Source organism: Euprymna scolopes, chromosome 2, assembly GCF_053919585.1.
Source record: "Euprymna scolopes isolate OS-2025 chromosome 2, ASM5391958v1, whole genome shotgun sequence".
NCBI classification, from domain to species: Eukaryota; Metazoa; Mollusca; class Cephalopoda; order Sepiida; family Sepiolidae; genus Euprymna; species Euprymna scolopes.
The window spans coordinates 202,245,959-202,270,514 of NC_136483.1; the positions used below are offsets into that span (position 1 = coordinate 202,245,959).

Genomic DNA, 24,556 nt, shown 5'->3' on the forward strand with positions numbered 1-24,556 from the left:
CAATTCATGTTCCCTGTAAACATTAAGCCAAGGAACTTGAACAAAGTACTTTCAGGTAGTGGATCATTAATTATGGCAATCAGTGGTTGAGACGATTTCTTGTAATTATTAAAAGGAAAGAAGCTTAGTCTTGGCAGCATTGAATGTTATCGATTTATGGCCACATTTCACTACAATGCGATTCACCTGTAGACGTAGCTCACACAGGTGATATTATCCGAGCTATCGAAAGATTCAATCAACCCAGAATTCCATACTGCATCGACCACCACATGGGTAACCAAGGTCGCTACTTGACCACAGCTATCGACAAGTTTACTACAGCACCAAAACCCAAGCTAGCAAAATGTAGACATACCATCAAAATATCCACCTTTGATGTACGGACACTTCAACCCACATCTCAAATATCAGAACTTGTTGCTTCATCCAAAGAACACGATATCGATATTGTGTGTATTCAAGAGCACCGTCTCTTCCACAATGACATGGAGATAAAGTACCATGAAATTGGTAACAGTTGGACACTAGTATCAGCGTCAGCATGGAAAAATTCGACAAATAGTACCATTGGGGGAGTAAGACTTCTGCTTAGCCCTCGAGCATTGAAATCATTGAAAAGTGCTGAGAAGATAATAATTCTTGCTACCTTCAGTGGTAATCCTGCTACTATTGTTATTTGTTCCTACAATCCTACCAACGTCAGTGACAAGCAAGAGATCCTGAATTTCTACGATGAACTGTCAGCAATAGTGCGATCAATCCCCAAACATAATTTATTGGTTATCGGGGGTGACATGAATGCACGTATAGGACAGGAAGACAACAAACATAAGTTCTTTTTCCATGATGGAATAAACTGAAATGGAGAGTATCTATTAACTTTTCTCCTTGAAAACGACGTACAATGCATGAATACCCGTTTTCAGAAAAGACCCGGTAAGCTCTGGACCCATCAATCCCCAAAATGGAGACACGGCACAACTGGACTATCTTTTTATGAATAAGAAGTGGATCAATAGCTGTCATAACTGTGAAGCTCATAGCAGTTTCTATGGTGTGTCTACTGATCATAGGATTGTAACCTCTAAGTTGAAGTTAAGCCTACGAGTGAACAAAACTAAAAAATCATCTAGACAGCCTTACAACTACTGGTCAACGTTGTCACATGACAATCAGATGAAACAGAGATTCATCTTCGAACTGCGAAACAGATTTGATAATTTACAAGCACAAGAGCAGGAACCAACTGCTAATACCACCTATGAAAACTTCGTTAGGTCGCACCAAGAAGCAACAAAGAAATGTGTACCTCTGGAACCCAAGGTAAAGCAAAAAGTACCATGGGAAAATGATAAAATAATATTAAAAAGGAGAAAAGTTAAAACATAATCAAAAAGCAACATAAATACCCCACTCGACAGAATACAAAATTAAGGAAGCAGGCGCTTCAAGAGCTTAGTATGATAGGCATATCAGAACAACAGAAGTATGTTCAAGAACAAATAGATCAAATCCAGAATGCAGCAGATAACAAACAATCCTATCTGGCTAGGCAAGTAGTAAATGAGATATCTGGGCGCAAACGATCTGCCAAAGCTAAGTTAAAGGCAAACACTCCGGAAAATGCGTGTTCGAAATGGAAAGAACATTTTGCAAAGCTACTCGGAAACAAACCAGAAGTAACAGACCAACCAATTCAGCCGATTGTTGTACAGGAACTCGATATTGAGAAGGGTGATTTTACAATGGAGGAACTTCTAAATGTACTAAAGAAGACCAAGAATCGTAAAGCTGCAGGTTTAGATAACATACCTCGTGAAGTATGGAAGACAGGTGGTTTCAATGACATACTTCTTAATTCATGCAATTCTGTATATAATCAAAAATTATTAATATATGGAGGGAAGGATGCATACTTCCCTTTCCCAAGAAGGAGGAACTAAGCATACCAAGCAACTAAAGAGGAATAACACTCACTCCAATTGCAGCAAAAATCTACAATGCCATGCTTCTCAACTGTATCCAACCAAAAATCGAAGAAGTGCTCAGGAAGAACCAAAATGGATTTAGAAAGAATCGCTCTACTACTAGTCAAATACTTACTGTTAGGAGACTGATTGAAGGAGTCAAAGCAAAAAACATTGAGGCAGTCATGATCTCCAAAGCATTCGACTCTGTACATAGAGGAAAAATGGCCAGCATATTAAAAGCATATGGCATTCCAAATGAAGTCATTAATGTTATCATGATGCTATATGAGCACACTCAAGCAATGGTCAGGTCCCCAGATGGGGAGGCTGAATTTTTTGACATCCGCAATAGGGTTCTACAAGGAGATACTCTTGTCTCTTTTCTTTTCATTGTTTGTCTTGACTTTGTACTTCGCACCTCTGTTGATATACACAACATGCTAGGCTTCACCCTAAATGAATCCAGAAACAGACGTCATCAATCATAACTGATGCAGATTACGCAGACGATATTGCTTTGTTTGCGAACAACACTGCTGATGCGCAAACACTGTTACGTAAGCTAGAAAAGTCTGCAAATGACATTGGTCTCTACATAAATGCGGATAAGACAAAGTTTATGACTTTCAATGTGAAGGGAGAGATCAGGGCTTTGGTTGGATCAACACTGAAAGAAGTTGCTGAGTTTACGTATCTGAGCAGCAACATAGTTTCCATAGAGAGAGATATCGGAATTTGCATCTCAAAAGCATGGACCGCATTGGATGGGCTACATTCAGTATGGACTTAGAGGCTAACTGACAAACTTAAAAGGCAGTTCTTCAGGGCAGTGGTAGAGTCTGTCCTTGTTTACGGTGCTACAACCTGGACACTCACCAAAAGACTGGAAAGAAAACTAGACGGCACATACACCCGTATGCTAAGAACAATATTAAATATATCTTGGCAAAATCATCCCATGAAGCAGCAACTTTATGGCAATCTACCTGCCATATCTAATACCATAAGAGAAAGACGCCTACGATTTGCCGGTCATTGTCTGAGGAGCAAGTATGAATTGGTGAGTGATGTATTGTTATGAACTCCACGACACGGACGCGCAAGCAGAGGATGACCTAGATCCACGTACATTCAACATATAGCACACGGCACCAACTGTGAACCTGAAGATCTGAAGCAACTAATGGAAGACAGGAAACTCTGGAGAGGAAGAGTCACATTGGTCCGGGCAAGAAGCCCGTCATGATGATGATTCACTACAGACTGGAAGTCTTCCTCTAGAGTTTTAACCATTTCCTTAGATATGTGTTAAATGCGATAAAGAAGGAAATAAGCAATTGTAACAGAAAGGTTGATATGCCATAAAACAAAATGACCACAATATACTTTTGTGACAGACCACATGTTAACTCTGCTGGACAACATTAACCCCAATGTTGTTTCTGTGGATTTCTTTTCTTATGGCCATGTCATCATCTCTCACATTGCTGGCTGTCGAGGGAGTGTGCATAGTTCACAAGTGCATAAAAGATACAAGACACAACTCCAAAGAAAAACACAACATTTTCTGTAAAACTTAATTGCACTTTGGGTGTGTGTGTGATACCATTGTGGGAAACTCTAAAAGCTAACATTGATATTTTACTTCATCAGTTGATGTCAACTCATTTTGATCTCCCAAGGCTCTCCTGATCTGACCCAAGCCACAACCTGCATTTGACTGTGTCAAACTTGCAACTGCTGTTGTCTACTGGACACTGTTTAAACTGTTGTAAACTCCAAATCATCTATAAACTGTTTCTACTGTTGAAAACTCTAGCCTCTTGGTCCAAAAAAGAGTCTTCAATCTAATAATTCCCTAAGCTCCAACCCCTGTCCCATCGCTGCAATATTGCATCCCTGTGCTTGTTTTACAAATATTTTAATGGAATGTGTTCTGATGAACTCATTGTAATTGTGCCGCTCGATGTATATATCCCCGACAAACCTGCTTAGCAACAAAATCTTACCCCTTCACTATTGAGATCTCTAAATGCTAGAAAGCTTTCTACTCTAATAGTTCCTTTCCTTGAACAGATAAACTTTGGAATTCCTTTCTTGCTACCTGCTCTCCTGACTGTACTGATATGCAGTAGTTTAAATGTAATGTAAACCAACATCTTGTTAATCTTTTCTAGGCATGGTCCCAAATAGTAGCCCTTATGTCCAAGTGGTGATATGCTTTGTTAGGAGTGAACGCGAGTAATAATAATTTAAAAAAAGCCACTCCCGAAAGTGTCTGCTAACCAACTCTAAATATATCCACATCTATTGTTCGATCCTTTTATTATCAACATTGCCATACCTTGCTTACAATCTCATCTCAGCCTTCTTTTTTCTACCCTGGTGAACAACTTTCTCTCCATTGTTCTGCTGATAAACCCTATTTCATATACCTTTTTTTCTGATGAACTTATTTTCTCTTCTCTTTTGTCATACTCCTTTTTCACTTCCGCACTTCCCAACAATTTTTAGCTGCAAAGAATCCACAAAAATAGCAACCAGATGACAACATTTGGCGGAGAAAAAGATGAAGACACAGAGAGGCAGGGGAGAAAGAGAGAAAGAGGACTTCCATCGAGCTTATTCCATTCATAGAGAGTGTTGCGGTTATCAATATTTATATATCAGATAAAGTTTTTCCTCCTTATTTTCGTGATCGATTGCTTTTATTTTTTTATCAGCTACATAAAAGCTCACTTAAAGCAATTAGTTATGAACGAACACAGAATCAACGTTCTCTATTAAAAAACACATTCAAGTTTTTTTATTTCTGTCGACAGATGGTGCACGGGATTTGAAATCACTTATCGCGACGTCATCTTTTTGCCCTACATATATTGCCGTCATCTTTAAAGAACCGAAAATTCATCTTTTGTTGTTGAAGCATTTTATGTTACCCCAAAGTAAAAAAAAGAAAAAGACGTCTCTTGACACATGCAAACACTGAAAATAATAGTTTAGCTAAAAAGTAAAAAAAAGAAAAAAACGTCTCTTGACACATGCAAACACTGAAAATAATAGTTTAGCTAAAAAGTAAAAAAAAGAAAAAAACGTCTCTTGACACATGCAAACACTGAAAATAATAGTTTAGCTAAAAAGTAAAGAAAAGAAAAAGACGTCTCTTGACACATGCAAACACTGAAAATAATAGTTTAGCTAAAAAGTAAAGAAAAGATGGAAAGCAAAAAATAAAACAAACAAGAAACAAAAAAATACAAACAAGCAATAGAATGTATAAATATCTCCACCATTTGTAAAAAATTGAATAGGGCAGCGTCAAAGAAAGAACAGCTAAGATTCTTTGGCATTATTAACCAGCTAAGATATTAAAAACAAAAAAATTTGACCCTCTTCAGAGTAATGTATAGAAATGAAGGTCTATCATGGTTGTATTTTACCCAGAGAAGCAGAAGGTATGGGTCTCTTAGAAATTGACCATTAACAGAGTGCATCTATTGTTAGCACCAGTTAGATGGATTTCCAGAATCCAGATCATAAATCAGCATCAAGAAACAAGCAGTAGAACAACTGGTATCATCTATGAGACAAACAGCAAACAAGCCTGCCACAGAAATTGGCCAGAAAAGCTGCCAGAAATACAAGACTTTCTATTACAACTAAATAGGGGCTAATGAACTATTCCAAAAGTATATAGATAAGGAAGATCCTGTGAATGGTCTGAAAAGAGGATCACTCCACTATGATCAAAAGATGATAATGGCTGCCCAAAACTCGAGGCTTGATGATGATTAAGACTTTGCTCGAGTACAACAACTATACAATGTGAGAGAGTGTGTAAATCTATCGATTAGATCAACTGTAAAAATTGAATTTCCAGTTTAACAGCAAGTCATGGGAACATGTTTACCAGAAACAACAGTTGGAAACAAGTTATACACCAACTATGACTATGCAATCCATACAGCTATGTAACTAGAAAACAGAGTTATTAAACCTGGCATAGTGATACGAGACAAGAGAGAAAAAGTAGCAACCCTAGTTGAAGTCAGTGTCCCCAATGATGCTGGATTAAACAGAACTGAGATTGAGAAGATAACGAATTACTAACGTCTTATGTACGACATGAAAAGAAACTGGAATCTTAGGAAGATCCCCTTTATTCCAGAAACAACCAGACTCATGAAAAAGAATTTAAAAAACTACCTGGCGAATATATTTGGTGAACCAAGCGCAAGGGAAATCCAAACAATTGCACATAAAGAGATTGTTAGAATTCTAAAATGATCTGTCAATTGGAGTGTCTGGAATAACAGATGAATGTCTGGAATCTGGTAGGATGCCCCATCCCCAGTCAAAAAATGATAAGAAAAAAAACAAAAAAACATATTTATAAAAGGAGGCAAAACAGTAAATAAAATTAAAAGCAAAAGCATTTACTTACATCTTTCCTCTTTCAGACCGAGGCTGTTTAACATGGTCGGAACGGTCGGGTGTCCGGACTCGCCAACTTCTTGTAGTGTCCGTTTGAGAATTGTTTCGGCTTTATTATATTCAGCTGCAAAATAAAGTTTGGACTGAAATGAGTTTGTTTTTTTTGGAATACAAATTTTGATTAGAAAACATATGTGACCCGTTTGGTCAACCATTGTTTTACAATAAAGCCTGGTGTCAAGATGGAAAGAAAAAAAAACGTTACAAATGTACACATGGTATTGTTAATAAAATACAACGTTACAAATGTACACATGGTATTGTTAATAAAATACAACGTTACAAATGTACACATGGTATTGTTAATAAAATACAACGTTACAAATGTACACATGGTATTGTTAATAAAATACAACGTTACAAATGTACACATGGTATTGTTAATAAAATACAACGTTACAAATGTACACATGGTATTGTCAATAAAATACAACGTTACAAATGTACACATGGTATTGTCAATAAAATACAACGTTACAAATGTACACATGTTATTGTCAATAAAATGCAACGTTACAAATGTACACATGGTATTGTTAATAAAATACAACGTTACAAATGTACACATGGTATTGTTAATAAAATGCAACGTTACAAATGTACACATGGTATTGTTAATAAAATGCAACGTTACAAATGTACACATGGTATTGTTAATAAAATGCAACGTTACAAATGTACACATGGTATTGTTCATAAAATACAACGTTACAAATGTACACATGGTATTGTTAATAAAATACAACGTTACAAATGTACACATGGCATTGTTAATAAAATGCAACGTTACAAATGTACACATGGTATTGTTAATAAAATGCAACGTTACAAATGTACACATGGTATTGTTACTAAAATACAACGTTACAAATGTACACATGGTATTGTTAATAAAATACAACGTTACAAATGTACACATGGTATTGTTAATAAAATGCAACGTTACAAATGTACACATGGTATTGTTAATAAAATACAACGTTACAAATGTACACATGGTATTGTTAATAAAATACAACGTTACAAATGTACACATGGTATTATTAATAAAATACGCTACAAATGTACACATGGTATTGTCAATAAAATACAACGTTACAAATGTACACATGGTATTGTCAATAAAATACAACGTTACAAATTTACACATGGTATTGTCAATAAAATACAACGTTACAAATGTACACATGTTATTGTTAATAAAATGCAACGTTACAAATGTACACATGGTATTGTTAATAAAATGCAACGTTACAAATGTACACATGGTATTGTTAATAAAATACAACGTTACAAATGTACACATGGTATTGTTAATAAAATGCAACGTTACAAATGTACACATGGTATTGTTCATAAAATACAACGTTACAAATGTACACATGGTATTGTTAATAAAATGCAACGTTACAAATGTACACATGGTATTGTTAATAAAATGCAACGTTACAAATGTACACATGGTATTGTTAATAAAATGCAACGTTACAAATGTACACATGGTATTGTTAATAAAATGCAACGTTACAAATGTACACATGGTATTGTTACTAAAATACAACGTTACAAATGTACACATGGTATTGTTAATAAAATACAACGTTACAAATGTACACATGGTATTGTTAATAAAATGCAACGTTACAAATGTACACATGGTATTGTTAATAAAATACAACGTTACAAATGTACACATGGTATTGTTAATAAAATGCAACGTTACAAATGTACACATGGTATTGTTAATAAAATAAAACGTTACAAATGTACACATGGTATTGTCAATAAAATACAACGTTACAAATGTACACATGGTATTGTTAATAAAATACGTTACAAATGTACACATGGTATTGTTAATAAAATACAACGTTACAAATGTACACATGGTATTGTTAATAAAATACGTTACAAATGTACACATGGTATTAATAATAAAATACGACGTTACAAATGTACACATGGTATTGTTAATAAAATACGATGTTACAAATGTACACATGGTATTGTTAATAAAATATGACGGTACAAATGCACACGTGGTATTGTTAATAAAATATTACGTTACAAATGCACACGTGGTATTGTTAATAAAATACAACGTTACAAATGCACACATGGTATTGTTAATAAAATAAAACGTTACAAATGTACACATGGTATTGTTAATAAAATACAACGTTACAAATGTACACATGGTATTATTAATAAAATACGACGTTACAAATGTACACATGGTATTAATAAAATACGACGTTACAAATGTACACATGGTATTGTTAATATAATACGACGTTACAAATGTACGCATGGTATTAATAAAATACAACGTTAAAATGTACACATGGTATTAATAAAATACAACGTTACAAATGTACACGTGGTATTAATAAAATACGTTACAAATGTACACGTGGTATTAATAAAATACGTTACAAATGTACACGTGGTATTAATAAAATACGTTACAAATGTACCCATGGTATTGTTAATAAAATATGACGTTACAAATATACACATGGTGTTGTTAATAAAATACGACGTTACAAATGTACACATGGTATTGTTAATAAAATACGACGTTACATATATACACATGGTATTATTAATAAAATATGACGTTACAAATGTACCCATCGTATTGTTAATAAAATATGTTACAAATGTACACGTGGTATTGTTAATAAAATATGACGTTACAAATATACACATGGTATTATTAATAAAATACGACGTTACAAATGTACCCATGGTATTGTTAATAAAATACGACGTTACAAATGTACACATGGTATTGTTAATAAAATACTCCGTCACAAATGTACACATGGTATTGTTGACAAAATACGACGTTACAAATATACACATGGTATTGTTGACAAAATACGACGTTACAAATATATGGTGGTATTGTTAATAAAATACAATGTTACATGTGTACCCATTGTATGGTTAATAAAATATGACGTTACAAATGTACACATTGTATTGTTAATAAAATACGATGTTACAAATTTTATTATTAATGTATTAATAAAATATGACATTACAAATACGTATACGTTTTGTTAATAAAATACGACGTTACAAATCTACACATGCTATTGTAAAAAAAATCCGCTGTTACAAATGCACACATGGTATTGTTAATAAAATATGTTACAAATTCACACATGCTATTGTTAAAAAAATTCAACGTTACAAATGTACACATGGTATTGTTAATAAAATACGATCCTAGAAATCTACACATGCTATTGTTAAAAAAATTCGACGTTACAAAATGTAAACATGGTATTGTTAATAAAATCTGACGTTACAAATCTACGCATGCTATTGTTAAAAAAATCCGATGTTACACATGGTATTGTTAATAAAATACTATGTTACAAATCTACACATGCTATTGTTAAAAAAATCCAACGTTACACATGTACACATGGTATTGTTGAAAAAATATGACGTTATAAATCTACACATGGTATTGTTAATAAAATATGACGTTACACATGTACACATGGTATTGTTAAAAAAATCCGACGTTACAAATGTACACATGGTATTGTTAATAAAAACAAACAACAGGACAACGCATAGGGGTATGTCCAATTATGCAAGTTAGCATGTGTAAATTTGTGACATTTAAGCCGACATGGTTGATACATTTTGCTCTCTTTTTAAAAAATTTCCACTTTCTCTTTCTTATTTCTGTCTTCTTTTTGTTCTAACTTCACTTGTTGAAACGTTATTCTATATGAAAAGATTTTATGGGTTAGGGTTATTATAAGTTTATTAAATATTTGAATAATACATGCCATTATTATTAAATGTTGAGGTATTTTTTTTAGTTTCATTCAATGACCTACAGAGAACATTTTAAGGGCAGGTGCTCAAGTAAAAAAAAAAAAAACGGTAACTACATAGGGCATAGACCAATAATATATTCCTCTGAAAAGGACACTTTTAAAATCGGAGTAAAAGGGGCAGGTTCTTGGACACCCCTAGCACCCCCCTCCTCTGCACATCCCTGATTTCAACATCAAAGGAAAAAGTGTGAAAACTAAAAGACACTTCAAAAAAATTTTTTTCACTCTAATTCAATGTTTAAGTAAATAAAAATCACACACAAAAAGAGAGGAGCAGAGAGATTAAAAGAACACTCTCCTAAGACGTCTTTCAGCCGACACTTTTCAAAAAAGGAAACATCATTTAAAAACCTGGCAAAAAAGATCATAAATTACAATATAATATAATTATTTATAGGATAGTAAATATCAGTACAAACGCTTGCCCCCCCCCCCCATCATTTTTGATAGGTGGTTGTACACTCGCTTAACCCTTTATGATCTGGTTGAACTAATTCATTCAATCGTAAATAAATGAATATAACGGCATAAATAAAGTGGAAATTGATTCAAACACGCCTGGTACATATTAGTTCAGTATCTGGGTAGATGTGAAATACCTCCAGATTGCATTCAGTATGCTGCCATCTGTCTCAGAGGGTGGAAGATTTCGTTTGACATAAACACTTTTTTCAAACACTATGGATAATAATCAAGGTAAGTTTATATATATATATATATATAAATTCTCATATATAAAAATCCTCGGTGGTAGTTTAACTATTGAACTTCATAATTTTTCCAGTTTGAAGATAATCATAGTATCATTACTCTTTAAACTAACTAAAATGAACAATAAATATTTTTTTTATCATCTACATAATAATTCAGGTCATAAAGGGTTAATGAATAAATATTAAACATATTAAAATCAATTAATAATTGATAATCTAAAAATGTAATTGCCCAACTCTGCATCTCCTTAAGTTGACCCCCCCCGTTTCTAATATGACCCCCATTACAGTAGTCCCTTACACGTGTCAGTGACAATATGCCTTATTTGGGGACAAAATGAAGGTTTTGAAAGAATAGTTTTTTAATTCTGCAGAGGATGAATTACTTCCGGTTGACTAGCAAAAAACAAACTCGCCGTTTATAACTTGAGCGATTAAACTCAACCTAATTCTTCTGTTGCCTGTTCTCGCATTTGCTCGTCTTCCTCTCACACTTCAGCCATTTCACTTCCTGTTCTAATCATACAAATGCTATAATTAAGATGTTCACACTCTTTTAGTTGGTTTGAACAAAAAAATAAAAATAAAACCAAACAAAGTCACAGTGCAAAACATTGGAACGTGAGAGCAGATTAGCCCATAGTGCAGTAGCACTTATGCCTCCTCAACGTACATATTCTCAACGAACCAGCAAGCAACAAACCCCCTAACCCCTACTGTTCCTATTTACAATGCCTCCCCACGGGACAGAGTTAGACACCAGGGTCGTTTTTTAATGTGGAGTAAAGGATCAAAAATAAAAATCGTCTCAGTCGTGAAGGATTTCTTCTCCACTGACAGAGAACAAGAAATTGAAGTGTAGATCTGAAGAACAGATGGTATTTATTTGCTCCCCCACTGAGCAAATTAGGCACAAGGCCGTTTTTAATGTGAGGTAAAAACCAGCTCCCCTAAAAGTAGGCAAAAAGGGGGCACTCTGGTTACCAAAAATAATGATTGTCCCAGTATAGAGGGTTTCCCCTCCATTGACTGGTACAAATTATCTTAAGTGCAGTATCTGCCGGAACAGATGGTACACTTTGATCTTGTCCCGAAGGCCTAACCCCTACTGTTGAGGTCGCTAGATGCTGGAAAGCCTTCTATTCTAATAATTTCTACTCATGAACTCCTAGACTTTAGAATTCCCTCCCTATTTCTAGTTTCCCCTGATTGTACTAACCTGTACAGTTTAAATGTAATGTGAACAAACATTTTGGGGCTCAACTCCTCACATAGTTCCTGCATGATTCCAATTAGTAAATCCTCATATCCAAAAGGCAATACACCTCTTTTGGATTGAAAAAGAATAAAAAATGAATAAGAAATCCTAGTAAAATAGAGTCGAGTCTATGAGTGTCGGTTAGTTTTAACCCTTAGTAGTTATTTTTACAGGCTAAAAATCAAATCGAATTTGTTTCACAAGTCCGAATCCTCTATATATCGTTTTTAGTTTGTAGATCAAAAATTGACAGTAGTTTGGTAGACGCTATTTCATACACACACAAGATTACTTTATATATATATATATATATATATATATATATATATTTCAATAAATACTTGTTAGCAAAATAAAATATCTTATATATTATTTACTAGCAGGCCGGCCAGCATTGCCGGTCATAAAATACACTTAAATATGTGTTGTGGCCTGGAAGAGTCACTAAAGAAAAACACAGACACAGATATGGTTAGAAAAGGTAAATTGTATTGAAACAAAACAGAAAAAGAGCTACAGTCGTAGCACATAACACCAAGATGGCAGACTATGAAGTTCACAGGAACCACCCCAAGAATTGTACCCTTTATCTATGAGTGTTAAATTTTTTATTTATTTATTAATGAACCGGCACTCATCAAGGCCAAAACCATTCGAGGATGAGATTTATTGAGATGGATATTCTCAATTGAATAATGAAGAATATATAATAAGTTTGGTCAATGTCAACTTCGTCATATCAGACGGTAGCTTTCATTTCGAGACGAGGAAGCGGGTTTTTAAAAACAAACAAACCGATTTATTGACCTCATTAAAAACTGTCCCGCACAAAATGCTAACTGCTGAATAGCTATCGCCGTCACATCAATAAAAAATGCGCACCTGTTTTTTTTTCACACTTTACTATTTTCCAACTGCGCGTCGTCAAGGCTTTGTTTTTTTTTCACGGGCACCTGTTTTTTTTCACATTTCGGGTTTTTTTAACACACACCTACAAACACCCGGGCAACACCAGGTATCCCTCGATAGTATATATATAAGAGCAAACAGTTAAGTATGCTCCCGTGAACCAGGTTAGCAACAGATGTGCCCGACCCCCGGATGAGAGAGGGCGTTAGGGTTATACTGTCAGCCTTTGGAATTCCCTCGCTGCTCTCTTCCATCTGACTGTATCAACATGCAGAAATTTAAATGTAATGTGAATAAACACCTCACTGCACAACTTCCTGTTTCAGATATCCCTATGGACATGTGTAACGGTGTTTGCGGACCAACACACATTTGTACGCAGTTTCAGTTACAAAACGAGACCAAGACAAAGAATAGGAAATAACCCCAACTCACTCGTTTTTTTATTTCATCATTGTTAAAGCCGTGACGTCACCCACGTGATCTAGAATGTTCTCCACATCTCACGTGATCTTGAACATTATCTTATCTCCCGCGATCGTTCTTTTTCTCTTTTTTTATAATCCTTTTTTTCCGCCACCAGTGACAACATTTCGATTTCGCATGCATGCACATACGCACATCCACACTATGTTCCATATGGTCTATAATATTCACCGTGCACCCTCATAACTAAGTGGCAATGTACTTTATTTGGGGCAAACTAAAGTAAAAACAAAAACTATCTCTGACCAGGTCTTTAGTTATCCCGCTTTTCTGTAAAGTCCATTGTCATTATTTCTTCCAATGTTTTCCTTAACCTACTCTTACTAATTAATCCGTTTAAGTGTCCAAGCCATTTTTTTTTCAAAACTATTCTGCTTTAATCCTTCTTGCAATAATTTTTTTTCATAAACTTGTAATATTAAAGTAATTGCTCGATTTCACAGCTTTTGACCAAACTTTAAAATGACATGCCAAACGTAAACTTCACCTTTCAACCGCGCGTGTGTAACTCATGAAAATTCATAATCAAACGTTTGTTAGTTGTTTGATACTATACACATCCTTTCTGCAATCTTTCCAGTTTTTTCATACGTCAAGAAATTACATTGTCAAAACAAAACGGTTGAAGACAGAGGAGGTTTATTCGCATTGGTCTTTGTTCCAAATCACTGACCAGTGGTGTAGGAGGAAGAGGAGGAGGAGGTAGAGAGAGATTGATGATAGCTATTAATATTTAATTATATCTTAGCAGAACATTTTAAATTAACAGCTTCACACGTGTAATGCTCCAATAAACTGATGACTTCGCTCACTCACTCTCTCTGTGATCCATGTGAAGTCAGTTATTTCTATCAATTCCAACATTAATTCAGTAATTCTAACCTTCTGTTCAGAAAATTGACAATGACTCATTTCCTTTTTTTATATACCAGCCTTTTTATATATACCAGCGGTGTTAATTTTGAGAAAACATTTCACATTACGAATAATACAAATATATGTTACAGGAAAAGGAGGCATCTGAGAGATATCAAACGATGCTGATTGGATTAGGTTATGGCACAATAGGAAAAAGAGTTTGTCTTAAATAGTTAAGCTTAAGTAGCAGTTAGTGTTGTGCAGTGGTGAGATATATAACCCGTGTGAGACCTTTGTCCTCATGACCAACCTCTTGTGTAAATGAACAAATTATGATGTTATTTATTTATTTGCGGACTGTTTTCCTCATCTTCATAGTTGTTGCCTCCATCTACTGCACCATGAGCCTGTTGTCTGAAGATAGCGATTTCAATCCTACTTAAAAGTAGGCCAGAGGATTAGTTGGCCAAAACATAATGAGACAACAACAACTATGGAAGGCAGTAATTACTGGGGATACAATTAAGAGACTCAGCATTCCTATCCTGTTGTGGTTAACCACCTGAAGAAGACCAGAGGAATAGTTGGTTGAAACGTGGTGAAACAACAATTTTTTTCTTTTTTTTACATGGAAGTCACCACTTATCAAGACCCGGAAGCCACTCGGGGATAAGGGTTATTGCGTCAACAGTAATCAATGGGATAATATCGTAGTAATCGTTAGTAATGGAGATTTGATAAAGTGTCTTACTTAAGGGGGCGGTTTATCAGGAATTTGTTTATGTTGGACTTGAAGACATCCAAGTTGTAGTCAGGTGGGAAACAGGCAAATGGAAGAGAGTTCCACTGGCGTGCACTTCTGAGAAAGAAGCTTTGTTCATGGAATCTACGCTTTGATTTAGGCACAGATAAAGAGTAGGGAAAATTATTGACAGTGGTTTAAGCTAGACAGATGTTTATCGTGAAAGATTGGCAAGGGGAGACCAGGGATTGGAGCTCAGACGAGCAATTGCCATGGAAATAATGATAAAACAAAGACAGGCTCGCAACGTCTCTTCTGTGGGAGAGAGGTTGCAGGGAAGAGAAATGGGCATCCTCCACTAAGCCACAAAGTCTATTTTGTACTCTGTCAAGGCAGGATAGGCTGTTTTTAGCAGCTCCTGCCCACATGTGGCAGCAGTAATCCATCCTTAGACATACTTAGCTTTTATATAGATACAGAATTGCATCAGCAGTGAGATATCTTCTGGAGTGATAGAAGGATCCTACCATTTTTCCAGCAACCTTGGCAACAGACTTGATGTACGTGTTCCATTTCAGATCAAGAGTAAAGGTCAATCCAAGGAGCTTGTCAAAACATGGAGCCTCCTCAAGACGAGAGCCATCCATTTCAATTGATGCCAGATGAGGATTAGAGCATTGATGATGTAAAGATAGGAGCTTGGTTTTAGATGCATTAAAAGTAACCAGCCACCTTTTCCCCCACTGTACCATTCACTCAAGATCAGAGGAGAGAGAATCAGAGAGAACTTTGTCATTTATGGCCTGTGATGTGTTGCCATAGATGATCGTGTCATCAGCATAGATGTCAACGAATGATTTAAGTATGTGTTTTGGGAGATCATTGATGTAGATCAGGAAGAGAGTTGGGCCCAGGATGGACCCCTGAGGGGCTCCAGCATTAATACTTCAGGCCTCTGATTTCTGCCCATCTTATGAGCCTATCAGAGAGAAATGATTTAATAATTGAGAGACCATTTTCAGTTATACCGTAGCTGGAAATCTTGTGAAATAGGCCTTTATGCCATACCTTATTGAAGGCCTTTGATATGTCAAGAGCAACTGCCCTAGAAAGGAAGCCTTTCTCGAGAGATTCACTACTCCTATGGGATATAACCGTTAGCACATCTGCTGTAGATCTGGCAGAACGGAAACCATATTGCATGTCACTAAGGTTATTTCTGCTGAGGTGATTGACTACTTCTTTATTTAATATGGATTCCAGCAACTTACTCATGACACACAGGAGACTTATTGGTCTGTACTGAGAGGGAGATGACTTATCACCTTAATTCTTAAATACAGGGCATACTGATGAGGTTTTCCAGGGTGTTGGAAAGCACTTTTCCTTAAGACAATGTTTAAACAGTTTTGTAAGTATGGGGCCAAGTTCTGATTGAAGCTTTTTCAACACTATAATTGGAATGCCGTCAGGGCCAGTTGCTTTACTGGAATTGAGGTTCTTGATTAGCTTGGTGACATCACAAACAGATATTTGTATGTTGCATAGCGTGTTGTCTGTTATAGAAGAAAATACAGGGAGTTGATGGTCTTCGTCACATAGGGTAGAATTAGCTGCAAAGTTCTTGGCAAATAGTTTGGCCTTGTCTGATGCTGACGAGATCTCGTCAGGTCTATTGATGATGGTTGGGATTGAACGCACGCTTCTGTTCAGGATCCCGTTTGCTATTTGCCAAAACTGGTGGGAACCAAGCCGCTGCTCAGCTACTTTGGACTGAGCATATAGCTCTCTTGCATTTTTTATTACTTTTTTTACAGTGGTTGCTGGCAGTCCTGAAAGCAGCTTTAGGCTCAGTACATCTATTACGTTGGTAGCTATGGAAAAAGTGATTTCTGTGCGCGATGGCAGCAACACATTCTGGGGAGAAGCATGGCTGGCTGTTAGGTTTTTGTTGGATTTATTTTTGATGGAATGAATCGGTCTATGCCTACAATTAACCATTTGGTCAGGTCTAATACTATAGAGGACACATCCTTTTTAAACATGGAATGCAGAGGTAGATCAAATATAAATGTATGAGAATAACAGTTCACAGATAAATAAATAAATAACAAATTACTCATCTCAAAGGATTCCAATAAAAAATAATGTTTTTATTCAAGAGATGACATTTTTTTTTAGAATTGTGTACCATGCAAGGGATCACATGATACTTGTCAATATCCCGTAGAAATGAAGAAAAAGACACACATGAAAATGGAGAAAAAGACACACAAAAATGGAGCAGAAGACACACAAAAATGGAGCAGAAGACATAAAAATGGAGAAAAAGAAAAAAAGAAAAAATGAAAAAATGGAGAAAAAGACACATAAAAATGGAGAAAAAGACACACATAAAATGGAGGAAAAAGACACATAAAATGGAGGAAAAACACACATGAAGGAAAAATAGTTTAAAGAAAGAAAAATGGAAATTACTTGCAAATATTAAATTGTAGGCAAGATACGAAGCAGCATAAGTTTTCACATGTTGGACGTCGGCCGCATCACGGTCGGCCACCTGGATACTGAGGGCCTCTTCTGCACACCTGTCAATGAGAATAGGCTAATTAGAAATAGAAGGATTAAACAAATACATCAAACATTTCTAAAAACTGTCTCGTTTCAACTTCACTAGCAAAATACATCTGGCGTTACTCAAACTAAAAAAGATAAAGGCCACTTCGTATTTTTGGTGAATAAAAAAAAAAAAAAAAAAAAATGGAGCTAATCACTGATTATTATATTTAGAGTATGAGTATCGAATAGTGAATAAAAGATATAAATTTTTTTTTTTTAAATTGGAGCTTATTATTGATTATTATCTTTAGAGCATGATTATCGAATGTCCATATAAAATAATATTATTGATTATTATCTTTAGAGCATGATTATCGAATGTCCATATAAAATAATATTATTGATTATTATCTTTAGAGCATGATTATCGAATGCCCATATAAAATAATATTATTGATTATTATCTTTAGAGCATGATTATCGAATGTCCATATAAAATAATATTATTGATTATTATCTTTAGAGCATGATTATCGAATGTCCATATAAAATAATATTATTGATTATTATCTTTAGAGCATGATTATCTAATGTCCATATAAAATAATATTATTGATTATTATCTTTAGAGCATGATTATCGAATGTCCATATAAAATAATATTATTGATTATTATCTTTAGAGCATGATTATCTAATGTCCATATAAAATAATATTATTGATTATTATCTTTAGAGCATGATTATCTAATGTCCATATAAAATAATATTATTGATTATTATCTTTAGAGCATGATTATCGAATGTCCATATAAAATAATATTATTGATTATTATCTTTAGAGCATCATTATCTAATATCCATATAAAATGATATTATTGATTATTATCTGAAGATCATGATTATCTAATGTCCATATAAAATAATATTATTGATTATTATCTTTAGAGCATGATTATTGAATGTCCATATAAAATGATATTATTGATTATTATCTTTAGAGCATGATTATCGAATGTCAATATAAAATGATATTATTGATTATTATCTTTACAGCATGATTATCGAATGTCCATATAAAATAATATTATTGATTATTATCTTTAGAGCACGATTATCAAATGTCCATATAAAATAATATTATTGATTATTATCTTTAGAGCATGATTATCGAATGTCCATATAAAATAATATTATTGATTATTATCTTTAGAGCATGATTATCGAATGTCCATATAAAATAATATTATTGATTATTATCTTTAGAGCACGATTATCAAATGTCCATATAAAATAATATTATTGATTATTATCTTTAGAGCATGATTATCGAATGTCCATATAAAATAATATTATTGATTATTATCTTTAGAGCATGATTATCGAATGTCCATATAAAATAATATTATTGATTATTATCTTTAGAGCATGATTATCGAATGTCCATATAAAATAATATTATTGATTATTATCTTTAGAGCATGATTATCGAATGTCCATATAAAATGATATTATTGATTATTATCTTTAGAGCATGATTATCGAATGTCCATATAAAATGATATTATTGATTATTATCTTTAGAGCATGATTATCGAATGTCCATATAAAATGATATTATTGATTATTATCTTTAGAGCATGATTATCGAATGTCCATATAAAATGATATTATTGATTATTATCTTTAGAGCCTGATTATCAAATGTCCATATAAAATAATATTATTGATTATTATCTTTAGAGCATGATTATCGAATGTCCATATAAAATGATATTATTGATTATTATCTTTAGAGCATGATTATCGAATGTCCATATAAAATAATATTATTGATTATTATCTTTAGAGCATGATTATCGAATGTCCATATAAAATAATATTATTGATTATTATCTTTAGAGCATGATTATCGAATGTCCATATAAAATGATATTATTGATTATTATCTTTAGAGCATGATTATCGAATGTCCATATAAAATGATATTATTGATTATTATCTTTAGAGCATGATTATCGAATGTCCATATAAAATGATATTATTGATTATTATCTTTAGAGCATGATTATCGAATGTCCATATAAAATGATATTATTGATTATTATCTTTAGAGCCTGATTATCGAATGTCCATATAAAATAATATTATTGATTATTATCTTTAGAGCATGATTATCGAATGTCCATATAAAATGATATTATTGATTATTATCTTTAGAGCATGATTATCGAATGTCCATATAAAATAATATTATTGATTATTATCTTTAGAGCATGATTATCGAATGTCCATATAAAATAATATTATTGATTATTATCTTTAGAGCATGATTATCGAATGTCCATATAAAATGATATTATTGATTATTATCTTTAGAGCATGATTATCGAATGTCCATATAAAATAATATTATTGATTATTATCTTTAGAGCATGATTATCAAATGTCCATATAAAATGATATTATTGATTATTATCTTTAGAGCATGATTATCGAATGTCCATATAAAATGATATTATTGATTATTATCTTTAGAGCATGATTATCGAATGTCCATATAAAATAATATTATTGATTATTATCTTTAGAGCATGATTATCGAATGTCCATATAAAATAATATTATTGATTATTATCTTTAGAGCATGATTATCGAATGTCCATATAAAATGATATTATTGATTATTATCTTTAGAGCATGATTATCGAATGTCCATATAAAATAATATTATTGATTATTATCTTTAGAGCATGATTATCGAATGTCCATATAAAATGATATTATTGATTATTATCTTTAGAGCATGATTATCGAATGTCCATATAAAATAATATTATTGATTATTATCTTTAGAGCATGATTATCGAATGTCCATATAAAATAATATTATTGATTATTATCTTTAGAGCATGATTATCAAATGTCCATATAAAATGATATTATTGATTATTATCTTTAGAGCATGATTATCGAATGTCCATATAAAATGATATTATTGATTATTATCTTTAGAGCATGATTATCGAATGTCCATATAAAATAATATTATTGATTATTATCTTTAGAGCATGATTATCGAATGTCCATATAAAATAATATTATTGATTATTATCTTTAGAGCATGATTATCGAATGTCCATATAAAATGATATTATTGATTATTATCTTTAGAGCATGATTATCGAATGTCCATATAAAATAATATTATTGATTATTATCTTTAGAGCATGATTATCGAATGTCCATATAAAATAATATTATTGATTATTATCTTTAGAGCATGATTATCGAATGTCCATATAAAATAATATTATTGATTATTATCTTTAGAGCATGATTATCGAATGTCCATATAAAATGATATTATTGATTATTATCTTTAGAGCATGATTATCGAATGTCCATATAAAATGATATTATTGATTATTATCTTTAGAGCATGATTATCGAATGTCCATATAAAATAATATTATTGATTATTATCTTTAGAGCATGATTATCGAATGTCCATATAAAATAATATTATTGATTATTATCTTTAGAGCATGATTATCGAATGTCCATATAAAATGATATTATTGATTATTATCTTTAGAGCATGATTATCGAATGTCCATATAAAATGATATTATTGATTATTATCTTTAGAGCATGATTATCGAATGTCCATATAAAATAATATTATTGATTATTATCTTTAGAGCATGATTATCGAATGTCCATATAAAATGATATTATTGATTATTATCTTTAGAGCATGATTATCGAATGTCCATATAAAATGATATTATTGATTATTATCTTTAGAGCATGATTATCGAATGTCCATATAAAATAATATTATTGATTATTATCTTTAGAGCATGATTATCGAATGTCCATATAAAATAATATTATTGATTATTATCTTTAGAGCATGATTATCGAATGTCCATATAAAATGATATTATTGATTATTATCTTTAGAGCATGATTATCGAATGTCCATATAAAATGATATTATTGATTATTATCTTTAGAGCATGATTATCGAATGTCCATATAAAATGATATTATTGATTATTATCTTTACAGCATGATTATCGAATGTCCATATAAAATAATATTATTGATTATTATCTTTAGAGCACGATTATCAAATGTCCATATAAAATAATATTATTGATTATTATCTTTAGAGCATGATTATCGAATGTCCATATAAAATAATATTATTGATTATTATCTTTAGAGCATGATTATCGAATGTCCATATAAAATAATATTATTGATTATTATCTTTAGAGCATGATTATCGAATGTCCATATAAAATAATATTATTGATTATTATCTTTAGAGCATGATTATCGAATGTCCATATAAAATAATATTATTGATTATTATCTTTAAGGCATGATTATCGAATGTCCATATAAAATAATATTATTGATTATTATCTTTAGAGCATGATTATCGAATGTCCATATAAAATAATATTATTGATTATTATCTTTAGAGCACGATTATCAAATGTCCATATAAAATAATATTATTGATTATTATCTTTAGAGCATGATTATCGAATGTCCATATAAAATAATATTATTGATTATTATCTTTAGAGCATGATTATCGAATGTCCATATAAAATAATATTATTGATTATTATCTTTAGAGCATGATTATCGAATGTCCATATAAAATAATATTATTGATTATTATCTTTAGAGCATGATTATCGAATGTCCATATAAAATGATATTATTGATTATTATCTTTACAGCATGATTATCGAATGTCCATATAAAATAATATTATTGATTATTATCTTTAGAGCACGATTATCAAATGTCCATATAAAATAATATTATTAATTATTATCTTTAGAGCATGATTATCGAATGTCCATATAAAATAATATTATTGATTATTATCTTTAGAGCATGATTATCGAATGTCCATATAAAATAATATTATTGATTATTATCTTTAGAGCATGATTATCGAATGTCCATATAAAATAATATTATTGATTATTATCTTTAGAGCATGATTATCGAATGTCCATATAAAATAATATTATTGATTATTATCTTTAGAGCATGATTATCGAATGTCCATATAAAATAATATTATTGATTATTATCTTTAGAGCATGATTATCGAATGTCCATATAAAATAATATTATTGATTATTATCTTTAGAGCACGATTATCAAATGTCCATATAAAATAATATTATTGATTATTATCTTTAGAGCATGATTATCGAATGTCCATATAAAATAATATTATTGATTATTATCTTTAGAGCATGATTATCGAATGTCCATATAAAATAATATTATTGATTATTATCTTTAGAGCATGATTATCGAATGTCCATATAAAATGATATTATTGATTATTATCTTTAGAGCATGATTATCGAATGTCCATATAAAATGATATTATTGATTATTATCTTTAGAGCATGATTATCGAATGTCCATATAAAATAATATTATTGATTATTATCTTTAGAGCATGATTATCGAATGTCCATATAAAATGATATTATTGATTATTATCTTTAGAGCATGATTATCGAATGTCCATATAAAATAATATTATTGATTATTATCTTTAGAGCATGATTATCGAATGTCCATATAAAATGATATTATTGATTATTATCTTTAGAGCATGATTATCGAATGTCCATATAAAATGATATTATTGATTATTATCTTTACAGCATGATTATCGAATGTCCATATAAAATAATATTATTGATTATTATCTTTAGAGCACGATTATCAAATGTCCATATAAAATAATATTATTGATTATTATCTTTAGAGCATGATTATCGAATGTCCATATAAAATAATATTATTGATTATTATCTTTAGAGCATGATTATCGAATGTCCATATAAAATAATATTATTGATTATTATCTTTAGAGCATGATTATCGAATGTCCATATAAAATAATATTATTGATTATTATCTTTAGAGCATGATTATCGAATGTCCATATAAAATAATATTATTGATTATTATCTTTAGAGCATGATTATCGAATGTCCATATAAAATAATATTATTGATTATTATCTTTAGAGCATGATTATCTAATGTCCATATAAAATAATATTATTGATTATTATCTTTAGAGCATGATTATCTAATGTCCATATAAAATAATATTATTGATTATTATCTTTAGAGCATGATTATCGAATGTCCATATAAAATAATATTATTGATTATTATCTTTAGAGCATGATTATCTAATGTCCATATAAAATGATATTATTGATTATTATCTTTAGAGCATGATTATCTAATGTCCATATAAAATAATATTATTGATTATTATCTTTAGAGCATGATTATCGAATGTCCATATAAAATAATATTATTGATTATTATCTTTAGAGCATGATTATCTAATGTCCATATAAAATAATATTATTGATTATTATCTTTAGAGCATGATTATCTAATGTCCATATAAAATAATATTATTGATTATTATCTTTAGAGCATGATTATCTAATGTCCATATAAAATAATATTATTGATTATTATCTTTAGAGCATGATTATCTAATGTCCATATAAAATAATATTATTGATTATTATCTTTAGAGCATGATTATCGAATGTCCATATAAAATAATATTATTGATTATTATCTTTAGAGCATGATTATCTAATGTCCATATAAA

The 24,556-nt window shown here is 31.6% G+C and overlaps 1 protein-coding gene across 2 annotated transcripts in view; it reads right to left on the reverse strand.

The window, feature by feature from the left end:
• Positions 1-24,556, reverse strand: part of LOC145302159 (uncharacterized) — a 140,403-nt gene that overhangs the window by 18,100 nt on the left and 97,747 nt on the right. For both annotated transcript variants that reach the window (XM_080144636.1, XM_080144635.1), the window contains exons 6-7: positions 17,778-17,887; positions 6,418-6,531 (exon numbers count right to left, since the gene is read on the reverse strand). In XM_080144636.1, the coding sequence (XP_080000762.1) occupies positions 6,418-6,531; positions 17,778-17,887 (224 nt within the window). The remainder of the gene's footprint in view (positions 1-6,417; positions 6,532-17,777; positions 17,888-24,556) is intronic.